The sequence below is a fragment of the Eubalaena glacialis genome, chromosome 2, assembly GCF_028564815.1.
Source record: "Eubalaena glacialis isolate mEubGla1 chromosome 2, mEubGla1.1.hap2.+ XY, whole genome shotgun sequence".
NCBI classification, from domain to species: domain Eukaryota; kingdom Metazoa; phylum Chordata; class Mammalia; order Artiodactyla; family Balaenidae; genus Eubalaena; species Eubalaena glacialis.
In genome coordinates, this window is record NC_083717.1 from 121482681 (window position 1) to 121505563 (window position 22883).

Sequence of the window (22883 nt, forward strand, 5' to 3'; positions counted from 1 at the left end):
TACATCTGGGGCAGGCCCAGGTTCCTCAAACTGAGGGACTATGAGTGGTGGTGGTCCGTGTTAAAGAGTATCATGTACTTGCAGGTTGGCATGTGCCCAGGTGCCAGAGCTGCTTACTTGTTGCCAGAAGCTATTGTGAAATACACTGGGTGGCCGTTATGTTGCAGCAAAAATAGAAATGAGACTTTTCTGATAAGCAAGGAAAATAAGCAAACAATGAACAGGCTGGGGAAACAGCATAAACAGGCCTGAAAGAGTTAAACAATCTTGGTTACTCTTTAGCTGTTACTACTAACAAACACTTGTAGCTAGACTTGTCCTTCACAAAGCTAAACAAAGCTAATTACTCTCTGATTCCATAGGAATTATACTCTGCACCTGGCATTCTTCTCCCCCTACACTCTCTCACAGCATTAAAAGAAGGTCATGGGCGGATAACTTCAAGGACACCAGACCCTGTTGCCTGTTGCTAGCTGTGGCCGTTTTAAAATATTGCAAGAAGAAGAAGAATGCAAAACCTTCACCACTTTGATCCTTATCACTTACCCTGGACTTCGAGTTCCACCTATAAGACCCTCTGTAATCCCCCAGGAGAGGGGGAGCACAGTTCTTGAGGCGCTAGCCTACTGTGTTTCCCTCTTGCATGGCCAAAGGAATAAAGCTACTCTTTTCTATTTCCTCCAGATTTTGTCTCCGTATTTCTATTCGGCATTGGTGGACAGGGAGCCAAGCTTTTGGCAACAATTACACGATGGCTTAAGCATGCTCCCTCCAGCGGTTCATCATACCTGAGTGATACCGAAGTCACCTAGTTCCCTGCTGGGTCAGGCCAAGGCTGGGCAATGCCAGCCTTCGGTGGCATCATGACCTGTCCTCCCCAGCCCAAGTGGCCTGGTTCCCCCAAGCCAACCCATAGAACTGCTTTGGAAATAAAGAGAGAAAGAGGAAGGAAAGGTATGAGTGCTTGGATGAAGGGTGGTGATGGGATCCATTCTTTGGGGTCTGTTAGAGCTGAGTGGAGAGGAAACTGGCTCTGGAAGGGGAAGGTCAATCTGTGGGGTTTGAAAGGAAAGTTTTCTTGTCTGTCTTGTGGTTGGTACATTGGGGAGGGGCAGTGGGAGTCTGAGACTTACCTTCTTTGAATCTAAGTCTCCCTGCAAAGGTCACCTGACTCAAAAAGGAGCCCAGGAACAGGCATTCACTTACCCAGGGGCCCTCTGGGGGCTGGGGATGATGGGTATGGGGAGTGGTGTGGATATCTGGAAGACAGGAGGAATTTTTCAGGGAGGTGCCACCTTTCCTTTCTCTCTTTCTCCTTTTTGCCAAGTCTTGACTCCTCCCAAGACTGCTAGCTGTTCCTCATCTCCCCCAGTACTGCTCAGCCCCCATCTTTTGGAATCTTTCTATCTCTAGGTCTCAAAATTGTTCTGGATCCTGACACTTTTGAGTTTGGGGATGTAGGATGGGGTCCTTTTTAGGGGATGTCCGTGTGCACACACGTGTGGTCACCATGGTGACCAACCCATCCCTGTTTGCCCAGGACTTTCTCAGCTTTAGCACTGAAAGTCTCTTGTCCCAGCCCCCTCAGTCTCTGGCAAACTTAGATGGTTGTTTACCTGAGAGGTCACCCTGACCATCACCCTGGTTCTGCTTTAGTGACTGTTCACACCGCCCAGGCAGAGCCCAAGAGAGAGAGCAAAGGAAATCCAGTTCTCAGGGTCACGTCAGGGCCACCAAAACTGGGGTTGGGATGGAGCTCCAGACCTGGGGGACAGAGAGTATGCCTAGAATGTCTAGTCTAGGGCAGAGGAAGACAGGCCATTGAGAGAAATGGAGGTGGGGAGCAGTTTGGGAGAAGAGGCAAAGACAACCCAGTTCCTGTCAGAAGGGACTTCTGGTTGACCCTGGAGCTCTGAGCCAGAAGCTTCTATCCCCAAACACCAACTTCATGGGCTTCTTCCTGTCCTCGCGCACTGGGGCAGAGGCTCCCCAACTTCTGTTACACACTCCCCTTCTCACACACCCTCTGCGGTCAGAAAGCCCTTCCTCAACTCTGTCTTCAGTTCTTGCTGCGGTTTCAGCCCATTTCTTTTCGCCATACCCTCTGCCTGATAACTGCTGGGTCAACTCTGCTCTGGCTTTTCTCAAAGCAGGAAAGGTAGGGGCACTACAGAGGATAAGGGACCTCAATGACCACCATTACACTGTGCATCTTTCCTGAGAAGAGGCAGACTTGGAAGGGAAGCAGGAAGGCTCATGGTCAGATGGAAGATAAGACTTTTTGGTTCTTAGCTTCGCAGGAGAGTTCAAGAGGAGACTGTCCTCATTCCAGGGGGCCGGAAGAGTGACCCTTCTAGGGGCTGTTTCCCTTTCCACATTCCTGGTTTCCCCTCTTGGCAGGGCAGGCATAAGGCATCACTGCCCTCACTCCCTCATGTCTGCTCCCTGTGTTCACCTCTGCTTTCTCTGTGTGTCTAAGGTGGGACAGAACAGTCAGCTGTGGGAAGGTAGGAAAGAGGTGGTGCTGACTTCCTTGCCCAGCGCCCAGATCTTGGGTCCAAATTCATGTGGCAGGGTAGCCACATGGGCAAACACAAGGCAGGTGGTTCGGAAGGGGAAGAAATTGTCATTCTGTGTGATACTAGAGAGACCATTTGGACTTTGGCTTCTACCAAAGAGAATGGAGATTGACCTAGAATGGAACTAGTTCTTTTAAGTGAGGAGAGGGATAGCGGTGCTGGAAGAGGGTCCTCTCCCCCAAATCCCGGTCATGGCTTGAATCCAAGCCAAACACAGAATGCTGTCCTCTTTGACGTCACCTGACCCAAACCCAGAACCTAGCCACAGCGTCAACCTACACTTCCTATTAATCTAAAAATCGACATCGTTCACAGAAAATATAAAGATACCCAACATTCTGACCTCTCAATCTGAGTCCATTTCCCCTCTCTGGCTTCCTTCCCTCCTTCTCCTGTAGGACGCAATTTATTATTCTGTTCAATTCTTCAGTCTAGACCTGCATGTGAGGCCACACCCCAGCCTACTCACCCCCTCACCCCTCTTTCCTCTCTCACTGCCCCTTCCGGGGCTCTTCTCTTCTGGCCCCACCCCTGAGGAGTCTTCCTCCCAGCTGGGCTCTTCTGGAACATGAAGAATATTCCACCTCATCTAGTGAAGGGAGGGGGTAGGAGTTTCCACCCCACCCTCAGGAAGATGTGTCTTCTCCCTCCCCTGCTCTGTGGTACTTCCTCTCTGGCTGACTTAGCTGATAGAACCTGGACCCCAGGCCAGGCCCCTGGCACTGGGACAGATCTGGGGATAGGCTACACCACTCTGTTCTCACCCTGGGATTGACACCAGCTTCCAACCAGTGCTCGGCAAAGCCTTAAGTAAGTTTCCTGGGAGTAGGGGAGGCGGGGCGGCGGGGGGTGGGGTGTGAAGCCATAAGAGAAGGTCCAAAGGAATTTCCAAAGAAAGGCTGACCAGCGGTAAAATGACTTGGGAGGACTTAGTCTTGTCTCCTATCTACGAAATCCTCCCCATCCCTGTTATTCTTGGTGGGCCCTGGGCATCTCTTGGGCGAGTGGGTAGGTGGTTGGAAGAAGTCAGTGGGACTGAAGGGCTGAGGGCCTGGCGGGGGGAAAAGGAGCTAGCCTTTTGAGGGGTGCAGCATTGGTAAGGAAAGTCCCCACTTTGGTTCTGGGTTTCAGGGTCTCCTGAGGGAAGGAGGCTGAAGGGTCTGGAAATACTGCTTCTGCTGTTGCTATATATTTTGCAATTGGGTCTGTGGGCAGGAAGGGGCCCTGTGGCCCAGTGAGGAAATTAGTCTTTCTACTCAGCCAGATCCCCTTAAGACAGGTCAGTTGGCAGTGATGAGGGCAGTATTCTGCGGAGGTGCACCTGATGCTGCTGGTCTTGGAGACAGAGTGGAATACCCAGGCCAGGTGTGTCCAGGGTGTCAGGAAACCCTTGTCCCTTCCCTCATGTGCGTGTCCGCCCTCGCTCTCCAGGTCCTTGCAATAGCCACGAGCACTACATCTCCTGAAGCACCCTCCTCACCAGGTGTCATGTTCATCTCTCTGCTGGTTATCATCGTACTGTCAGTGGCACTGGCTGTGGGGCTGCCTGGCAACAGCTTTGTGGTGTGGAGCATCCTGGTAAAGATGCGGAAGCGCTCTGTCACTGCCCTGCTGGTGCTACACTTGGCCCTGGCCGACTTGCCCGTATTGCTCACTGCCCCCTTCTTCCTCTACTACACGGCCCAAGGCACCTGGACTTTTGGACTGGCTGGCTGCCGCCTGTTCCACTATGTCTGCGGAGTCAGCATGTATGCCAGCATCCTGCTTATCACGGCCATGAGCCTGGACCGCTCGCTGGCGGTGGCCCTCCCCTCTGCGTCCCAGAAAATCGCACCAAGACAGTTGCCTGGCGGGCGCTAGGAGGCATCTGGGTGGTGTCTGTCCGGCTGGCCACGCCCGTCATCTTGTACCGCAAGGTGACGCTGGGACCGGACAACAGGAGCCTGGTCTGCTTACCGAAGTACCCCAGCGAAGCACATAGGGCTTTCCATCTGTTCTTCGAGGTGGTCACCGGCTTCCTGCTGCCCTTCCTGGCCGTGGTGGCCAGCTACTCCGACATCTGGCGCCGGCTGCGGGTCCGGCGCTTCCGCCGCAGGCGCTGCACCGGGCGGCTGCTGGCCTTTATCATCCTGGCCTTCGCTGCCTTCTGGCTGCCCTACCACGTGGTGGACCTGGCCGAGGCGGTACGCGCGCTGGCGGGCAAGACAATGGGGTCCGGGCCCGAGAGTCAGCGGCTGCACCTGGCCCGCAAGCGCTCATAACGCTGGCCTTCCTGAGCAGCAGCGTGAACCCCGTGCTGTACGCATGCGCCGCCGGCGGCCTGCTGCGCTCGGCCGGCATGGCCCTCGTCGCCAAGCTGTTGGAGGGCACTGGGTCCGAGGCGTCCAGCAGCCGCCGCGGGGGCACCCTGGCCCAGACGGTGAGGGGCGCCCCCGCCTCTCCCGAACCTGGTCCCGCCGAGAGCCTCACTGCCTCCACCAACCCTCTGGAGCGAAGCGAAGTCAACTAGGCCTGCGGGGTGGCGGCAGCGGAAGGACGGTCGCTTTCCTCCTGGGGGAATACGCCCACGCTGGCCTGACCCAATGCTTCAACCTCCTCTTACCCAGGTGGCGGGTGGAGCGGAAGAGAGGGAGGGGAAGGGCAAGTCAGGGCAGAGTGGGAGCCTGGCCCCCACGGGCAGCTTTGCAATTAAAACTGAAGTCTGAAATTGGGTCAACCCTGTGTGTGGGGCATGTGTATTATGGCGGACTCGGGTGCTCCTGGTTGCCCTTATGGGTGTCCTTCTCAGTAGCTGAGAGGCACATCCTTTAGTTTCCCATGATTTTCAGTTTTGGAAGAGACACAGACATAGAAATCAGACCTCCTTCCCTCCCTGCTTCTGAGGCAGGTGGTCTGCAGATCATATTGAGAACAACACAGAGCTGCAGACTCCTGAAGGAGCTGGCCAAGGAAGACCACCCATGTGGGCTCATCACTCCAGACTCTCCGACTCAGCGGACCTTCACTCCCTGACTTAGCGAACCTTCTGAGAACACTTAGCACTGCTGTGAGGTGTCTGCCCTGAAGGCTGTGATGGGTATCTTTATTAGCAGGACTCCAACTTCCTACCAGTAATCTTTGTCCCCTCAGTGGGAGGTGTCCTAGGGGATTGCTTTCCTTCCCTCTGTCTCCCAAGGAGGCCTCACTTGAGAACCAAGTCATCAGATCTTATCCCCTAGAATTCTGCACATCAGCATTCTGCCAGCCCCTAAAACGCTCTGGTGCAGGCTGGAGCTGAGGGCCCTCTGTGATGTGGTCACCCTTAGGAAATGAAGATTTGCAGAAGTGAGAAGGTTGAGTCATTCTTTCCTAGGGATGACTGTTGTCGTGGAGAGTCTTGGACTGGCTCTGTTCTGACAGCATTTTAAGAAGATGGTAGGGGCTTCCCTGGTGGCGCAGAGGTTAAGAATCTGCCTGCCAATGCAGGGGATATGGGTTCGAGCCCTGGTCCGGGAAGATCCCACATGCCGCGGAGCAACTAAGCCCGTGCGCTACAACTACTGAGCCTGCACTCTAGAGCCCGCGAGCCACAACTACTGAGCCCGTGTGCCACAACTACTGAAGCCCATGCGCCTAGAGCCCGTGCTCCACAACAAGAGAAGCCACCGCAATGAGAAGCCCGCGCACTGCAACAAAGAGTAGCCCCCGCTCGCCACAACTAGAGAAAGCCCGCGTGCAGCAGTGAAGACCGAATGCAGCCAAAAAATAAAAATAAATAAATAAAATAAAAATATACGATATTCGTTTAAAAAAAAATAGAAGATGGTAGCGGCAGTGTACTTTTTGAATGTCTCCCATAAAAATAGAAAGACAACTAGGAGAAAATCCCCAAATCCACGTGCAACATCTGCAACAAACTTAGGGTGTCAAGATATCTCCCATGGACCCCAAAATATGAGCAAGTGGGAAGGAGCCCTGGATGCTTCAAGACCCATGTAATATCAGCAACTGTGCAGAAGGATGCAAAAGGAAGCAGGGGGGAATCTGAGGGACCTGAGAACAGGAGACCCTCAAACTGTCTACAGGTCCTTGCTAGAAAGCATGGTGGGTCCGTTTGAGAACAGCAGCCAAAACAGGGAGGGACCTAATAGATTATTTTCCAGGCCTCCCGCCCATGCTACATAGTAAGCACATAACAGGTGCTTATTTAGTGTTTGTTGAATGAATAAAGATCAAATGACATTTTACTGGAGATTCTTTCCAGCATTTGTGGATGGGGAGCAGGAAAGGACAAGTCTTTGTTTTGAGTCATGTGGATAAAATCGTTTCTGCTTCCAAGGGTACAAAACACTGGAATCACGTTGGCAGGCAGGCAGGGAGGCTGAGGCAGTCGTCTTGCTGAGCTTGTGAGGAAGAATCACTCCTTTTTAACACACTCATGCTCACACTTGCACGCACACAAACACTCAGTCTGGCCTGAGAAGAAGCCATACTACTGAGAGGCGAGGAGAAGATGCTCCCCAGATATACTAGTAGCTTCTGACATCAATTCTAACCCAGACATACCAGAGTATCTTTATTGAGGATCTTATAGGTGGGAGGAGGGGGTGGGGTTCTCAGCCTAGGGTGGCCGAAGGAGGTCCAGTTCGTGTCAAATCTGTGTTCAGGAAGTAGGTGCAGAGCTGCCCTTTGCCTTTGACCTTGATGATGCCCCGGCTGTAGCAGGTGTAGCCTAAGGACTGCAGGGCGCAGGCTGTCTCTTCGGTCACCTGCAATTGGAGGGGGGTGAGGGAACGTGGGAGTGGCCCTATCCCTATCCCCCTTCCCCCATGCCTCCAATGTGGCTCCCTCACTTGGATCTTTCCCAGGACGCCTGTACTCTCCATTCGGCTGGCCACGTTCACCGTGTTGCCCCAGATGTCATATTGTGGTTTCTGGGCCCCAATCACTCCGGCCACTACAGGTCCGTGGTTTAACCCTGACAAGAGGTATGGTAAAGAGGGGCCCTGAGGGGGGCATTTCGAGCAAGGGGAGGGGAAGATGAAGCTCAAGGAACTAGGGTGAAGGGCCTAGGGGCCTTGGAGGAAAGGAGGAGGGGCTGGAGGAGTGCGGCTTAGGGAAAGAATTGGATGGATCTCATAGCTTCTGGCCCAGTGGCTTCATGCTCCATCCCAAGGGGTGAGTCTGGAGGGGGCTCCCGGGGTGGGCTGGGGAGCAGCTAACAAAGGACTCGGGAGAGGGAGAGCTTGGGAAAGTGAGGAGGAGGTCCCAGACTGTCCCAGCAAGGGAGGGTCCTCACCCACACGCAAGCGGAAGTTGTTGAATGAGTGCTTGTTGATGACGTCCAGCTTGGACCCAAGGGCCACGGCAAACTCTACCATGGTGCCAAGGTGGCTGCAGCTTTGCTCAGCATCCTGGCAAAGGGCCGGCCCACCAGGATGGATCAATGAGGTCACAGGGATAAGGCCCACTTATGGGCCCACCAATGAGAGCCCGAACGAGGGTTAGCAGGAAATGAAGGGACGCTGTACCTGCTGTGCGTCCTGTCCGGAGGTGGCGTTCAAGCCTGTAGCTGCCATGTAGGTGCTGCAGATAGTTTTGATTTTCTCCACCCCACTGAACTTGGGCTTGGAGAGCAGCTGTACGGAAAGGAGGCTGTGTCCCCAGTCTCTCTTGCTCTCTCCCAGAAGCCCAGCCCCAGGATTTTGGAAGCTAAAGGACCAGTTGTGGGGTCAGGGATGGTGGCAGGAGGAGAGTTGGTAGTGGGCAGAGTTGCTGGGGAGGGCAGAGCTGGGGGTTCAGAGGAGGAGCAGGAGGACTGGGGAGGGAGGATGGGCCTCATGGCCGGGAGAGCGAAGTGGAAGGAGGGACTGGTGGGAAATTCTAGAATCCAGGTCATAGGGTCTGGGGGGACCTTTCAAGTTGTCACCTCATCAAAATCAGCAATTATCTCATTGAGCAGCCGCAGACACTCTAGCCCCTCATGGTTGATGCTGGATTCAGAGTAAAACTCCTTAAAGTCTGGGACTGAGGCGAAGAGGACACAAACACACTCGTAGGACTGGTGGTAGAGGTCCTGGGAGGGCAGGAGGTTGGGGTAAGGGGCTATGCCACGTTCTTCCCCCTTCTGGGTCTACATGGGTCCTCCTCCCTGTGTCCACACTCCTCCGCCTTGCTTTAAGAAGGATCGGGAAGGAAGGAGAGGGGTAGGGCCAGGTTACCCCAGGGATGTGACTCAAGAGTTAAAGATTGGGTCTCATTGCGATTCCAGGAGAGACAGAGGTTCAGAGTCAAGATCACCTCACAGCAACGTGAAGGGAGTCTCTTTTGGAACTGGGATCATGTCCATGGGAATTATCTGTATATCCTATCTTATTGCTGAGAAGTGTTAAGTCAGTTAAGTCAGCTTACAAAGATACCTACAGTTTGGAAGATAAAATGAAGCAATAATAGCCTCCAGAACTTTGAGAAAAGGATTTTGCTGTTCAAACTCAAAAAAAAAAAAAGAGCAATAATAGGGGAAGGGGGAGTCCTCATTAGTCCTAGATTCTGGCTCTGAGCTTTCTAGTAGCCAATGAGAAGACAGAAACAGGATCAGTTACCAGATTTCCAGTGTCTATAAGAGAAGAAACCAGGAGAAGCAGAGCTACTACTGATCTTGAGAGCAGAGAGCATGTGGTGAGGCACAAGGCTGCAACATAGCCCCTGAGCCATTTCTTTTAACACCCTCTTGATACAGGCCAAGAGCATTTCCACAGCAGACAGTGTGAGGTGGTGGTGGTACAGAGAAGATGGTGTGGATATGTGAGTGACCTTCTGATCCTCTGACTGTAGCAAGATATTTGAGGATCTAGAGCAGCATCATTCAACCGAAGTTTCTGTGGTGATGGAAATGCCTATTATATGTGCCGCCCAATATGGCGGCCACTAGCCACGAGCAGCTGTCGAACACTTGAAACGTGGCCAGTGTGACCGAGGAAGTGAATTTTCTATTTTCATTAATTTAAATTTAATTGGCCACACAAGGCTAACGGCTACCATACTGGATAATGCAGGGCTAGAGAGATGGGTGTACTGTGTCCTTCACACAATTCCCATGGACACGCGATGAGGCTTCTGAAGTGTAGAGAGTGGCCATTAGAGAGGACACTCCTTCCAAGTAAGAACTTGGGATGCGGAGATTCTGTGCTCACCAAAGACAGCCTAAGATCTTGTGAAAATGGAGGCACCTGACAGGCACAGGGGCTCGGGCAGCCACCCAACCCATGGTACAGGAGTCCAGAGAGGATGGGCCAAGCCAAGACTTTCATCGTCTGGGGCTCAGGAGCTGGGGGTGGGGAGTCACCTCGTTGCGCCGATTCTGGCCGATGAACTGGGGGGCTACGTGCGCGGGGAGCACATTCTCCAAGAGCAGCCGAGTCAGGTTTTCCATCGTCTCTGTCTCCTCCTGCTCCTGCCTCAGCTTCTTCTTCCACAGGAAGTCCAGGCGGCAGTAATACTCATTCTGGGGAGGGTCACCAGGGGGCCATGGGAAGACACAGTACAGGGGGAGCCCCAGCTCCTGAGTGTTCACCCCTCACTCCATGATGCTTAAAACCATACCACACCCCCAGTTTAGAGAAAAGGCTTAAGGTGCAACTATCCCTGGGGAGACTGCCTTGAATCTAGATTCAAACTAGCAAGGACAGTAGTGGCAGCAGATTTTTTCTTAAGCATGATTGTCCTAGATTGGGGTGGGAGGGAGGAGGGGAGGGGAGAATTTGAGGGCGCTCCCCTCGGGGAGTGAAGGAGAAAGAAAGGGAGCAGGAAGGTTCACTTAGAAGCTTCTAATGGACACACCCTTTGGGCTCAACCCTGGAGAGGTGAGAATAAGGGAAAGGGAATAAGAGAATGAGGGAAAGACTAAGCCACATATATGGGGACTCCGCCTCACCCTTCCTAGGGAGGCCCCGGAGGGCTGAGCTGGGAGACTTACCTGCCGAGCCAGGACCAGGAGGGTGAAGAAGAAGATGAAGAAGGAGATCGCTCCCATCAGTTTAGGCTCCTTCAGCACCCCTGGCCTGAGGAGGCTACAGATCAGGGTTTCCCTTTGCCCTGCCCCTTCTCGATGGCCTCTCCCCCGCACCTCCCGCGCCAGTGCCCACGCAGCCCTCGGCCTCCCTCTCCATTTGCCCTGTGGGTGGTTCAGACAAAGAGATGAAAACAGTTCTGCTCTGTCCCATCGCAGCCTGTGCCCCCCTGTGCAGCGGCCGTGCGCACCTGGAGTCCAAGGTGCCCAGATAGAGGCGGGCGATGAGGCAGTCGGACAGCCAGGCGTGGGAGTGCAGGAAGAGGGAGCAGGAGGCTGCCAGCCACAGCAGGAGCAGCAGCAGCTTCAGCTCGAAGCTCATGTGCAGGAAGAGGGAGCAGGAGAGGAACCCCAGCACGCAGCAGTGCATGGAGTACTGCGGGCCCGGGCAGGGCGGTCAGGAGGTGGGGCATGTCCCTCGGGCAGGGGCAGGGGCAGGGGACACCCCAGGGCTCCTGTCCTGCCCGTCCCAGGGTCCAGTCCTATCAGGAGGTCGGAGGGTGTTGGCCACACACACACACACACCAAGTGTGACTTATATCTGTCCCGGTCCACAGGATGAAGTGTTTTTCAACTAAGGGGGTGGGGGAGGGGCGGAGGAAGGCTCTGGAGAAGGAGATTCAGGGCTGTGAGGGATACTCACTGGGACGCTGATGAGAGGCAGGGACCCAGGGAGCTCCCAGGAGAGGTTGGAAGCCGTGGAGGACACATTGGGAGCCCGGAAAGGGCAGTTTGATGCTGCCGGTAAGAAGACCTGCAGAAGGAGACAAGGAGCTGAGGCGGGCAGGCAGTTCCTTGGGCACAGTGGTGGCTTGTGCCGGGTTGCAGCTGACCCAGGGATGAGTTGTGGCCAAGACTCCTCCAAAGGGGCGGAGCCTGCTATCTCTGGTTGGTGAGGGAGCCTCAGCGCTGGGGTCCTCGCTGGCGGGGGCGGGGCGGGGGCAGGGATTGGGGGAGTGGGTGTCCTGAGCACTAGTCTGTCATGGATCCACTGTGTGATCTTTTGCCAGCCACTTAACCTCTCTGGGCCCCAGCTTCTGCTTCTGTAACTTGGATGGAGGATGATTCCTAAGGTGCTTTTCAGGGATAGAATTCTAGGAACGATTCTAAGTTCTGAAAAATCAGCCAAACTCAGCTTACAAAATCATACTGAGTAAGGTAAGTAAGGAAGGTCTGCATACATAGAAAAAAGATAGGAAGGATATCCACCAAAGTGTTATTAACAATGATTATGCCCAGGTGGTAGGTTGTGGGCGACTATAATTTTCTTTTATACTTGTCCAACATTTCCAGCATCCCCTGGCCTTAGTCCAGCAGTCCTCCCAAATCCAGGGTCCTCTTTCAGCCTCTGGCAGGTCCAGCATGCCCTAATGGGGGTGCATAGGGCCCCCTCTCTCTCACCAGGCTGGTAATGGCCATGGAGAAGATGAGCAGGATGGTAGTGGTGCCCAGGGCAACTCGCAGTCCGGGCCGTGTGGCCACCAGGACAGACAGTGTGGGCAGCCAGTGCAGCATCTTGGGGCCTTTCAAGACACACCTCTGTGGAAGGAGCATGGGAGTCTTAGCCGTGGGGCTGGGGCACCCACTGTAGGCCAAGTCGTGTGGTCAGGGCCCCAGCTCGCCACTCTGCCCCCAAGCCCACCTCACCGTCAGGTGCTCTGAGAAGCAGACGAAGAGGAGGAGGAAGAAGAGGAGGAAGGTGATGCTATAGGTGATGGTCAGAGCTGGGGGCCTAAAGAGAGACAAGAGCGAGGCCTTTAAGAGCCAGAAGAGGCTTTCTGTGCGCTAGGAGGGTGCCATTCAGTCTGGTTGGGAGACATGGGGAAAAGTGGTCCTGGGGATCTGAACCGGCTGCCGATGGGGTCTAGGCTGATGAAAGGCATTACATGCTGATGATCTGGGAAAGCTGAGGGGTCTAGGACAGTATTGGGATAATGTAGGGACAATATTGGAAGGGGACAGGGGGCTCACAAGAGTGGCCGAGGCTGCATCAGATTGGTCTCTGCGCTTTCAGGCCAAAGCTCTTTCATCTGGCTGAGTTTTGAATGAGTCCTCACCCCTCCTAGCAGTGAACTGGGAGTGAGGACCTGCTCTCTAAGCTCATTTGCTGTGAGATTTGGACTTCTCAATGGGAACAAAACCTCCTTCATGGGACTGTTGTTAGAATTGAAAGACAGGTATGTGAAAATGCTTGGGGTACATAGAAAGTCCACAGGATGTAAGATAGTCAAGATGAGGGCTACGATTACTAGTTCCCCAGACCACATATTTCCATTTCCTCTGTGGCTCAGTGCCCTGAGCCGAGGGGAAGTGGGCAAGGGAAGAAAGTGTGGGTCAGGGGTCTGGAAGAGCCAGGGGGTCTGTTTTTGAGAATCAGGGCTTCCCTTGCCTAGGTGTCTCTCACCTGTTTGTCACCAGCATCTGGATGATGAAGTTGGAGAAAAAAACCAGGAAGGTGCAGGCTGCATAGTATTTGAAGGCGGGGAGTGCAGAGAGCCGATACTGGAAGGGAGGGGGTCGGTGGAGACGGGGCACCAGTGCTGCCCATCACCTTGAAGGTGTCAGTCCCAGGCAAGGAGTGGGTCCCCAGCCTCACTGTCCCCCCTCCAGTTCCGCCCCAGGTAGCCTCTACCTGTTCCCCAAGGAGCTGCCCTCCTCCCTTCCATCACCACCCAGTAATTCAATAGATGTGTATGAGCCCTTCACCCGCCAGGGTCACAAACTGGGCAGACCTGGGGAGGGGAGGTGGGACCACAGGGCCTGCTCCCTCCCCAGGGTAGAGGAACTGAGGTTGGGAAGTCCTATGGTGACATCCCCCCAGTCTACCTCTTTCTCCATCTCCTTCTCTCTGAAGTACAGTGTCAATGGGTTGAAGTCCTCTGACTGTTTCCACTGTCTGGTGGAGGGTGGGGGCAGTAAGCCCGGAAGAGGAAGGGGCAGGGAGGAGGGCGTGGTTAGGTGAGCCGAAGGGCTAGAGCTGGGAAGGCTCTCCCTTCCTTCCAGGTCCTACCACTCCTCCTCTACCACATGAGCCCAGGCCTCCAGCCCTCCCAGCCCTCTCCTGCTCTCCGTACTTCTGAGAGTTGAGCTGTTCGATGACTTGGAAGAACTTGGCATCCCCGGTGTCTAGTTCATCATCTAGTCCCCGGGGGGTACGGCTCCTGCACAGTGAGAGCCCAGCCTGTCACCAGGGAGATCCTCAAAAGCACCTGGGCAAAGCAGGAGCAGCCCCCCAGGGAGGATGGAGGTAGGTCACTGGGACAGCCCCACTGTCAAAGTTGTTCAGGCCTCCTCACCGGTCCAGGCTCCACTGGGGGCTGAAGGAAGACAGGGCCTTCTCCTGCAGGGAGAACACAGGGATGGGGGAAGATGAAAGACAGTGAGCGTCCTCCACCATGGTGGAGCCTCTCTGCAGTGAGGCATTCCATTATCTACACCCGGCCTTGACTTGAGCATTTGACCTGGCTGCTTCCCTTGCCTCTAATGAACTCTCTCTCTCTATCTCTATCTCTCTCTGTATATCTCCATTTCTATCTCCATCTCCATCTCTATCTCTACCAAATCCCACCTGCCCTCAAGGGAAGGTTCGAACGACATTTACTTCTTCAAGCTTCCTCCTGACTTTTCGGACTCCCAGAGTCTCTATACTCTCTGATTTCCTCATAGTTTCTATCACTTAGGAGGCAACCCTGGATCCTCTGTAGGCATGAGTGGCTGTTGATTCCTTGTCTCATCTTCCCTAAAGACTGCAACAGATTCCAAAGGCAGTGACTTGCCCATCACCCCGTGCCAAAAAATCCCTGTTGGTTGAAACTGGAATGGCAATGCAGAACACTCTGAATCTCCTCTGCCCTTTCGTGATGGTCAGGCTGAGCTGGGAGGTGGTGAGGGAGGGAAACGAAAATGGAGAAGAAAGGGAAAGAGGAAGAGAAACAAACCTGGTTACAGTCACTCTCTTCTGCACCGAAAGGAATACGCAATGTGTGCAGAGATGTGAGAAGGAGCACGCAAGCAGGTGAAGACAAGCGCCAACGAAGGGGGCGACGATGTATGGTGACCGTCCTTCCCCACTCGCCTGGCTCATGTGAAGGAAGCAGGGTCACAGGGGGCCACATCATCCCCCAAACCAAAACCTTGTGTATGTGAGAGGAGCAGAGAGGGAGAGACAGAGAGCAACTGAGAGGTATGTTCTAGGCATGGGGCCATCTATGCATCCATGCCTGATCCTCACCTTTATCAGACTACCTACCTGCGCCCCCCATCCCGGGCCCCATGCCTATAAGTTATCTGAAGGCAGGGAAAACATCTTATTCATTTCTGTCTTCTCAAGAACCAACCTAGTGCCTGCAACATAGTAGGTGCTCAAAGATGGTGGAAGGAAGGAATGAATGGATGGATGGTAGCCACCACACAAACACCATCCCACCACCCCAAAGTTCCACATTGTTTAATAGTAGGCTAAGTGTGATTCTCAGGATTCCTAACATTTGAATAAGACCCTGGGATATCAGGGGCTGAGAAGGGAGTCTCTGGGCTGGTGAGGTCCTGCCTCAGGAGATACCTTAGAGCAAGGGATTCCCACTCTGCCCTGAACTTCTTAGCCTGCATGCCAGTGGGGGGTTGGGGAGTTCTGGCATGGGTTCTGGGGGGCATCTCCACCACGGGGATTGCACCCAATATTGTCTTACAGCCCCTGGGCTCCCGGCAAACCCCTTTCTACCCCACCCCCACTGGAAGGTCTCATCCTGCAATAGTCAGCTGGGTCTTGGGCTCTTCCTTCCTCTCCATCCTGCCAGCTTAGCCCTCTGACTGCTCCCCTTCCCCATGTTGAGGCTTGAAATTAAGCACTCAGCCACTGAGCCACTGCTGCCAAGGACCCCCCCCTCCCCGCTCCCCGCTCCCCGCTCCCTGCTGTTCACTGATCTCTGGCCTGCTTTCCTGCTGGATGGGAGAGGAGTGGGGATGGGAAACAGAAAGGGTACTCTGTAGTCACCCCATAGATTCAAGCAGGTCTACCTAGTAGAGAAGATTCTGGGAAGATCTGGGGATAGGTGGTTGGGAATGCTGAACAGGTTTTGGGCAGATCGGGTAAAATGGAGGAGAACGGGCTGAGGAATCTAATCCCAGGGCAAGCCTTTAGGGACATGGCCTGGGTCCCTGCATGAGGGGGTTCTGGCCGCTTGTCATCAAGTACCAACCTCAAGAGTTGGCCGGTGGAGGAGATCAAGGCTCCTTCAGCAGCTGGTGAATCACTGACTACCTTGAAGTGCTATGTGTAGATCAGCCAGTAACTGGCCCTGCCCTAACTTCCCCAGACGGAGGGGTAGGCCGGCTCCTCTCTCTCCCTCCCCCATCCCGCCCACTCATGGTGATTTCCTTCTTCAAGGCCATGAGAGATTTTCACTGTCACCTCATTTTATCTGCGTACAAGTGTTGGAGAGTTGGGGCAACAAGCGATTGGCCCCGCCTTCCCGGTCCCAGCAGGGACTGAAGAAGAGAGCGTGCAGTCGCAGGACTGAGCTAAACAGAGACACTTCCTGGTGGGAATAGGTGTGCAGCACTGGCCTGAGAGTGAGGAGGAAGTATGGTACCAGGGGAAGGGGCTTTCCTGAGTAGAGGCTGGGGAGCAAGGGACATGGTGTCTGTGGGATCTTGGGTCTTCTCTGAGCTGAGCTCAGAGGGCAGTCATTTTTGCCCTTTCTCCGGAAAGAAGGGCAAGGAAGGTCCTGAACCAGTAACTAGGGTGACCAGAAAGTTCGGGACCTTGTGATGTCAAGTGACTCACTGGTGGTGGGGGCGGGAGGGGCTGGAAGTGGGCAATGGGGGTGGGTTTACGTAAGTGCTGGGCTCATGAAGGAGGTGCACGTACCGGCAGAGGGGTGGAGGTGGACACAGGGCTCTCTACATGGCTCAGGTGGGCGAAAGGCTTGGCTGCACCCCAGGACTCCAGGTAGCGGGTCATCAGCAGTGATGGACGCATCTTGGGGCCCTCAAGAGAGGACAGCAACCCGCCTGCAGTGCCCTTCTCGTCCTCCTCCTCAGCCTGAGGCACATGAGGGCTGAGAGTCAAGATCACAGACCCTTCCCCATTCTCCCCACACCGCTTAAAGGCTTGTGTCCCCTCCCCCACGATACACACTTCAGGACACAGGAGCTCAGTCTCTGGCACGGAAGAGATCAGGCCCATTGGCTGTGGATGGTTAGGGTGGGCAGCCCATGGGGTCCAGGCTGGGCTCTTACCCGGGGATCGATGACAAGGTAGGTCGGCTCCCCTAGCTCCCGAAGGTATGGGTCCCCGTGTTCCATGGCTGCCTCCTCCACAGCATAAGCCCCTGCCAGCAGTGCCAGCGTAGCCCCTGTGATATGTACTCGTCTGGAAGGAGGGGGCAGTGGGAATCAGGAGGGAGGGCTTCCAAATCTCTCATTTCTTTCGAGGATCATTCCTGGAGGTCTGACTTCAAGCAAGGCCCTGTGCTACAGGAGGTGTCTCCCAGCTCCCCTCCCTGTACCCCAGGATCTCCCTGAGCCCCACTTGGGAACGTGCCCATTTTAAAGAACTATGAAAACCAGGCATGTGGGAGGCCTGACTGGGCTCTTGCTATAGCCTGCTGGAGCCCCAGCTCTCACCCTGGCACTCCACTCGCCTCCATGTGGTTGGCCAGAGTGACGTCATGGGACCAGACATCATACTGCCATTTCTGCAGCCCGATGACCCCGCAGAGCACGCTGCCTGAGTGCACACCCACACGCATGTTGATATCCACGCCGGTGGCTGCCCGAAGTTTCCTGAGCAGAGTGTGTGGAGAACAGTCTGAGTGCTGCCTTCAGCCCTACCCATGCAGCACCCCTCCCTCTCTCCAGGATGACTTCCACTACCCTACCTGCCTCCACCCCACATCCATCCTGCCCACCCCAGCTGACCTGATGGCCCGGCACATGTCCAGCCCCATGCGCACACAGTTGACGGCGTGGTCTGGCAGCGAGAGTGGCAGCCCGGAGACACAGTAGTAACAGTCTCCCAGGATCTTGATCCGCATGCATTCATGCTCCTGGGGGAAGGGTGTACAGGGGGAGGGGGGCACCTGGTTAGTGGCCAAAGTAGGCAGGAGGGAGTTGGGAAAAGTGGGAGCAAATGTGGTATTCCTGAAGAACTTCTGAGGTTGGGATTGTCTATGTCAGGTCTAGGGACTCTCTTAACTTGATACAGGGCTGGCTGAGGTCTCCTATGCGGGTGTCTTTCTCAGAAGGGCTTCTGAAAGGTTGGGATGTCTGTGGCTCTCTCCAGCTTTGGCATGTGTAGCGTGTATTCAGATTTGAGCATATGAAAGTCACCTCAGGATTGAGCGTTTTTTTTGGGGGGGCGACACCCAAGATTAAGTTGCTTAGGGGCATCCCTGGGGACTGAGAAGGTAGCTGGGCTGAGGATGCAGAGGGCAGAGATTTCCCTCGGAAGGGCCTCCTAATGTTAGTGCATCAGAAAAATCTATCTAGATTTGGTTGCAGTGTCCAGAGACACCTATGCTGGGGCTCAGAGCCTGTTTGGGGGTGTTGTGGTTGGGGCATCTGTGAGGATGTTGAAAGGTCCCTCCAGGTTTGAGGTGTGCAGTGAGCAGTTCCATACCTGGGGATATTTGAGAGGGTTTCCTACCTGCAGTGGAGTATCTGGGAGCCCACAAGGACTTGGAAGTGGGACTGGGATCTTATAAGGCAGGATTTTCCCTCGGAAGGGGCTCTCCAGGGCGGGGAGTTTGAAGGTGGGGAAGGAAGCCCCCTCTGACCTTGGCGATCTGGTCGAACTTGCCAAAGAGCTCGTTGAGCATGAGCACCAACTCCTTAGGGGAGCACTCACTGGCCAGCCGCGTGAAGCCCACGATGTCAGCATACAGCACGCTGGGCAGGGCAGACCGCATCAGTGGGGCTGGCGTCTCAGCCCACGTTCCCTCCCGTCTGCCATCCTTCCTTATACCTCACTCCCTGGTGCCTCTTGACATAGAGGCTGTGGAAGTTGTTGGTGCTCTCTGGCCGTGACCCCTGTCCAGCCTGCAGCCGTGCCATGATCTCCGCCTTCATCTCTCGGGCCAGGTAGGCAGGAAGGATGGACAAGAGAAGGTGTTCCTGGGGGAGGTGATTATGAGCACCGACACTCCTACCCCCCAAAACCAGGAGCCTCAGCCCCCCAAACCCTTAGGAGCCCACAGACTTCCCCAGCCCCAGAGGTGTTCCCCAGGGCGCTGGCCCAGGTCCTCCCCACCACCTACAGCCGGGCTCCACCCCTGCCCTGCACTGATCACCTTTAGGGACTGAACTTCCAGCACCAATACCGGAATTAGAGCCCTTCGTTTAGTATCACAACGTTCTAAAATGCTTTCACAAGCTTCAGTTTGCTTGAGCCTCACAGCGGCCTTCCAAGGTGGGCGATAGCCACATTTTACAAAGGAGGAAACAGAAGGTCAAGCGACCCGCCCAAAGTCATTCAGCTTCCAGAGCCCGGTTGTGTGATCTAAACAACTCCTCTCCCCGAGCCCCGGTCTCTCCCGGCCTCCCGGGCCCGGCGGACCTGGTGCTTCTTCTCGGTGTCGAGTCTCCGGCGGGAGTGCAGGGAACTAAGCGCCTCCCGGAACGTGGCGCGCAGGGCGCGCTCCATCAGCGCCTTGTGGTATGCTCCGGCCACGTTCCCGCACAGGAACAACACCGCGTTTGCCGCCAGCTGTGCGGAAGGGTCAGCCTCAGAGGGCGCTGGACCCCGGGGTCGGGGGGCTATTGTGTGTAGCTGGATTGGTCTCTGAGAGGGCTGAGGAGGACTCTGCAGTTAAGAGACCGAAGTATTTCGAGGCAACGGGTGCCACACTGTGGGACTCATAGGGGGCACTTCTCCTCCCTCCCCGCCCCCCCCCCACCCCCCGCCCCAAGCAGACTCTTGGCTGCTGCACCAACATGGCCTCTTAGGTCTAGAAACCTTAGCACGTACGTTTCCTCTGCTGGGAATACCACTCCACCATCCCCACCCGCGCCGCAGCACAACGCAACTCAAGCTCCAATTTTTACATTCTCTGTGATGGTTCCGTCATCCCCATCTGTCCCCACCACCCCGGGCCCCTGGCGAACTCCCTTCCCCGTGGGCCCAGAGCCCTCTTCTGGCGTTTGCCGGCATCGCGCTGCGCTGTGTACCAGCTCCACGAGGGCACGGTCGGGGCCTGTGTTTGTGCCCTGCGCCCAGCGTTGCGCCCTGCCTTGGAGTCACAGATCATCAAACGGTTGGTGAATGCCCAGAGGTAGCAAGTAGCGCCCAGCGGAGCCAGCCTCGGACGCAGCCTGTGCTCCTTGCGTGCTCACCTGCGGCAGCAGCGCGGGCTGTGAGTCCGGCTGAGGCCCAAGATACAGCCCGAGGACCAGCAGGTGTGAGAGTGAAGAGGCGAGACCCGCGGCGGCGGCGTCACGCATGCCCAAGGGCAACATGGCATACACGGTGAAGATGACAAAAAGGAAAAAGGACACCTGGGGGAGACAGACGGGCGCGGGAAGTTGCACGCTTACACTGCTGCGCTGCTCCTCGGGGCCTGGGTGCGCGTTGGAGGCCCGGGAGTCCCCTCCCCACTGCTCGGCCTGCCTCACCTGGTCCCAGGCGCTCACCACGCCCCCGGTGAAGAGGAAGCCGTGGCCTAGCGCGAGCAGCGCTGCCCACACGAGGCCCGACAAGGGACGCGTCCAGCGCTGCAGTCGCTGCTCGCGGGAAGCCAGGCCCAGCAGCAGCGAGAAGCCGCCCAGCCCACACAGCATAGTGGTCAGGAAGCCTGGGTCTGAGGCCAGCTCCTGGGGGGGAGGGGGTACATGAGGCAAGATTGGGGTGTGGAGTTTGGGGAGCTTGTCCAAGGAGAGGAGGAGTGGGCAGTCCCTCAGACCCGTTCTGAAAACTGTTTCAAACCCAAGTAAGAAAAGCAGGTAGGGCACCTTCACTTGCCATTCATATTAGGTTGAACCACATGAAATTGCTGATAATCTGTTTTTTTTTTTTTTTTTTTGAGTTTAAGATGCTGCCTTCTCCCGCTCTCTCTTTTTTCTTTTTTAACATCTTTATTGGAGTATAACTGCTTTACAATGTTGTGTTAGTTTCTGCTGTATAACAAAGTGAGTCAGCTATATGCATACGTATATCCCCATATCCCCTCCCTCTTGCATCTCCCTCCCACCTTCCCTATCCCACCCCTCTAGGTGGTCACAAAGCACCGAGCTGATCTCCCTATGCTATGAGAGCCAGCAGTCTCCTGTGATTCAACCTACTACCTCACTGGCATGCTGCAGGGGGACTGAACCTTGGGCCATCTACCCAGAAGACCTGGCTCCAACCTCATATTGGCCATTTGTGAATCCAGGAGCTTTCTGAGCCTCAGTTTTCTCACCTGTCAAATCGGAACTAAAGCACCCCTCCCACCCCCACCTGGGATCCCAAAGCAAGTGAGAAATTCCAGCTCACAGAAGGCACTTAGGCATGAGTGTATCCAAATCTGGCCAATTTGCTGGGGAGATTCCCTGCCCGGGGCCAAGGCTCGGAGTTTCAGGCCCCGCCCACCCCCCCCTCAGCAGAGCTTGGGCAGGGGGGCGCCCAGAACCTCCCTCACCTGCCTGGGAGCTGGATCTCGCCATCACCTCAAGGCGTAGAAGCCCCCCACTCCCACCCCGGTCTCCACCGTTTGTCCCCACCTCTTCCTGGACTTGGAGGAGGACGGGCAAGGATTGGTCACATCCAGTGGTTTTCCCACCTTGCCTCCGAAATGTGAAAAGAAAACTTGGAGCAGGATACTTCCAGAAGTGGAATTGAAGGTCCCCTTTTCCCCCACAAAAGAAATTGGAAACGGGTTCATTTTGGAACTAAATGAGAGTGGGATGTAAAGTGTCTTCTGGGGCTCTGTGGGTACAACTGCCCCACGGCCCCTAAGAGGGAAAGAAAACCAGGAAGCAGATTCCCACGGGGCCCAGTGTAATTCCCCCACCCCGCGCCGGAAGACTGGAAATTCCGGTGTTGGATTTATTCTAGGACCAGTAGATCACAGAAGCTTGTAAGGTCTGAGGTCTGTCAGTACCTGCAGAGAAATTAGAAGCATCGAGGGCTCAGCTATCTCCTTGTGTAGACCCGGAGACTGTGGCCCAGAGAGGCAGAGTGACTTGTGCAGGGTCACTGCAGTTCCTAGCAAGGTCTAGCACTTGTTTCCCGGGTCCCAGCCAAGAAAGCACATTGAAAAGAAGATCCACGTGGGACTACCCTGGTGGTGTCCAGTGGTTAAGACGCCGTGCTTCCAATGCAGGGACCGTGGGTTTGATCCCTGGTCGGGAACTAAGATCCCACACGCTGCAAGGCGCGGCCGGAAAAAAAGAAAAGAAAAGAAAACCCACAAGTCCCAACCCTGAAAATGCCCCTGAGGCAGTGACCCTCCCGCTGTCCCCGAGGAGGCACCCTGCACCAGAGCCCCACTCCCTCCCCCGCCCCACTCACCCTGCCGCTGGCCCAGGCAACAGTGAGCAGCGCCAAGAGCCCGAAGAGCACGATCACCAGCAGCAGTAGCAGCAGTGGGTACTGCTGGCTCAGGCTGTAGTAGGTCTCGTAGAAGAGGTCTTCGCTGGGAGGCGGCCGCGGACTGAAGAGGCGGGCCATGGTCTCCCCTGCCCAGAGCTACACCGCCTTGGGGTGACCCCTGGGGCTGAGGAGGGCCAGGGTGGGTTACCGTCTGAGGCCCCAGCCAGCCCCAGCTGTGCCGTTCTCGCCGGGTCCAAGCCACTTGCGCCCGGACCTCCCAACCTCCCTATCCCACCTCCTCCCAGGCACTCCCTGTGGCCTCCCTGCCTTCTCCCAGTTGGCAGTGAAGGGACTGCTCAATCCTTTGCTCCTCCTTCCTCAAACCCAGACTGCAGAGGTGCTCTAGCAAAAGCCAGGGGCACAGGATTTAGGGTTGAAGCAAAGGAGCCCCGGCTACCCCCTTTCCCCCAACTCACTGCCGCAGCTGAACGGGCTAACCCCAGGGCAGGTTTTGGAGTCACACGGGCTGCTAGGCTATTAGCTCTGAGCCCCGGGCAACAGGCACTTCCCTCCCGGCGCCTCGGCGTCCTCCCACTTCCCCGGTGGGACAGCCCGGCCCTTCCTGTGCCCTAGCCGGACTCCGCAGGCCTCCTCCCCCACTCTGATTGTCTCTCCTGACTCCACAGCCTCCCCACATCTGCCCCCTCAAGGAAGAGGAATGCGGACCACGGGGGAGACGTAAGGGGTG

The 22883-nt window shown here is 55.5% G+C and overlaps 2 protein-coding genes across 10 annotated transcripts; one reads left to right on the forward strand and one right to left on the reverse strand.

Annotated features, from left to right (window-relative positions):
* The first annotated feature begins 3983 nt into the window (after positions 1–3983).
* Positions 3984–5088, forward strand: LTB4R (leukotriene B4 receptor). Its single transcript, XM_061181470.1, is given in 3 exon segments — positions 3984–4404; positions 4407–4826; positions 4829–5088. Coding segments are annotated over 3 exon segments (1101 nt in total).
* Positions 5089–7107: 2019 nt separating this feature from the next.
* On the reverse strand, positions 7108–22701 carry ADCY4 (adenylate cyclase 4). Of its 9 annotated transcripts, none has more exons than XM_061180714.1 (27): positions 22612–22701; positions 22115–22319; positions 20239–20436; positions 19960–20121; positions 19184–19333; positions 18593–18741; positions 18405–18516; positions 17548–17675; positions 17254–17412; positions 16867–16999; positions 16496–16669; positions 14565–14759; positions 13923–13966; positions 13701–13787; positions 13453–13522; positions 13031–13128; positions 12274–12358; positions 12028–12165; positions 11270–11380; positions 10818–11002; positions 10534–10618; positions 9904–10062; positions 8488–8634; positions 8090–8197; positions 7858–7972; positions 7412–7536; positions 7108–7327 (listed from the first exon to the last, which is right to left on the reverse strand). In XM_061180714.1, exons 2-27 carry the CDS (start codon positions 22271–22273, stop codon positions 7175–7177), a joined length of 3429 nt encoding a protein of 1142 aa, XP_061036697.1. In that variant the 5' UTR covers positions 22274–22319; positions 22612–22701; the 3' UTR covers positions 7108–7174. The 9 variants fall into 9 exon arrangements, with proteins under 9 accessions (XP_061036697.1, XP_061036696.1, XP_061036699.1 ...); XM_061180713.1 differs by having other exon boundaries at positions 10534–10627; XM_061180716.1 differs by lacking the exon at positions 22612–22701 and adding an exon at positions 21325–21704 and having other exon boundaries at positions 10534–10627; positions 22115–22200.
* Positions 22702–22883: the final 182 nt, after the last annotated feature.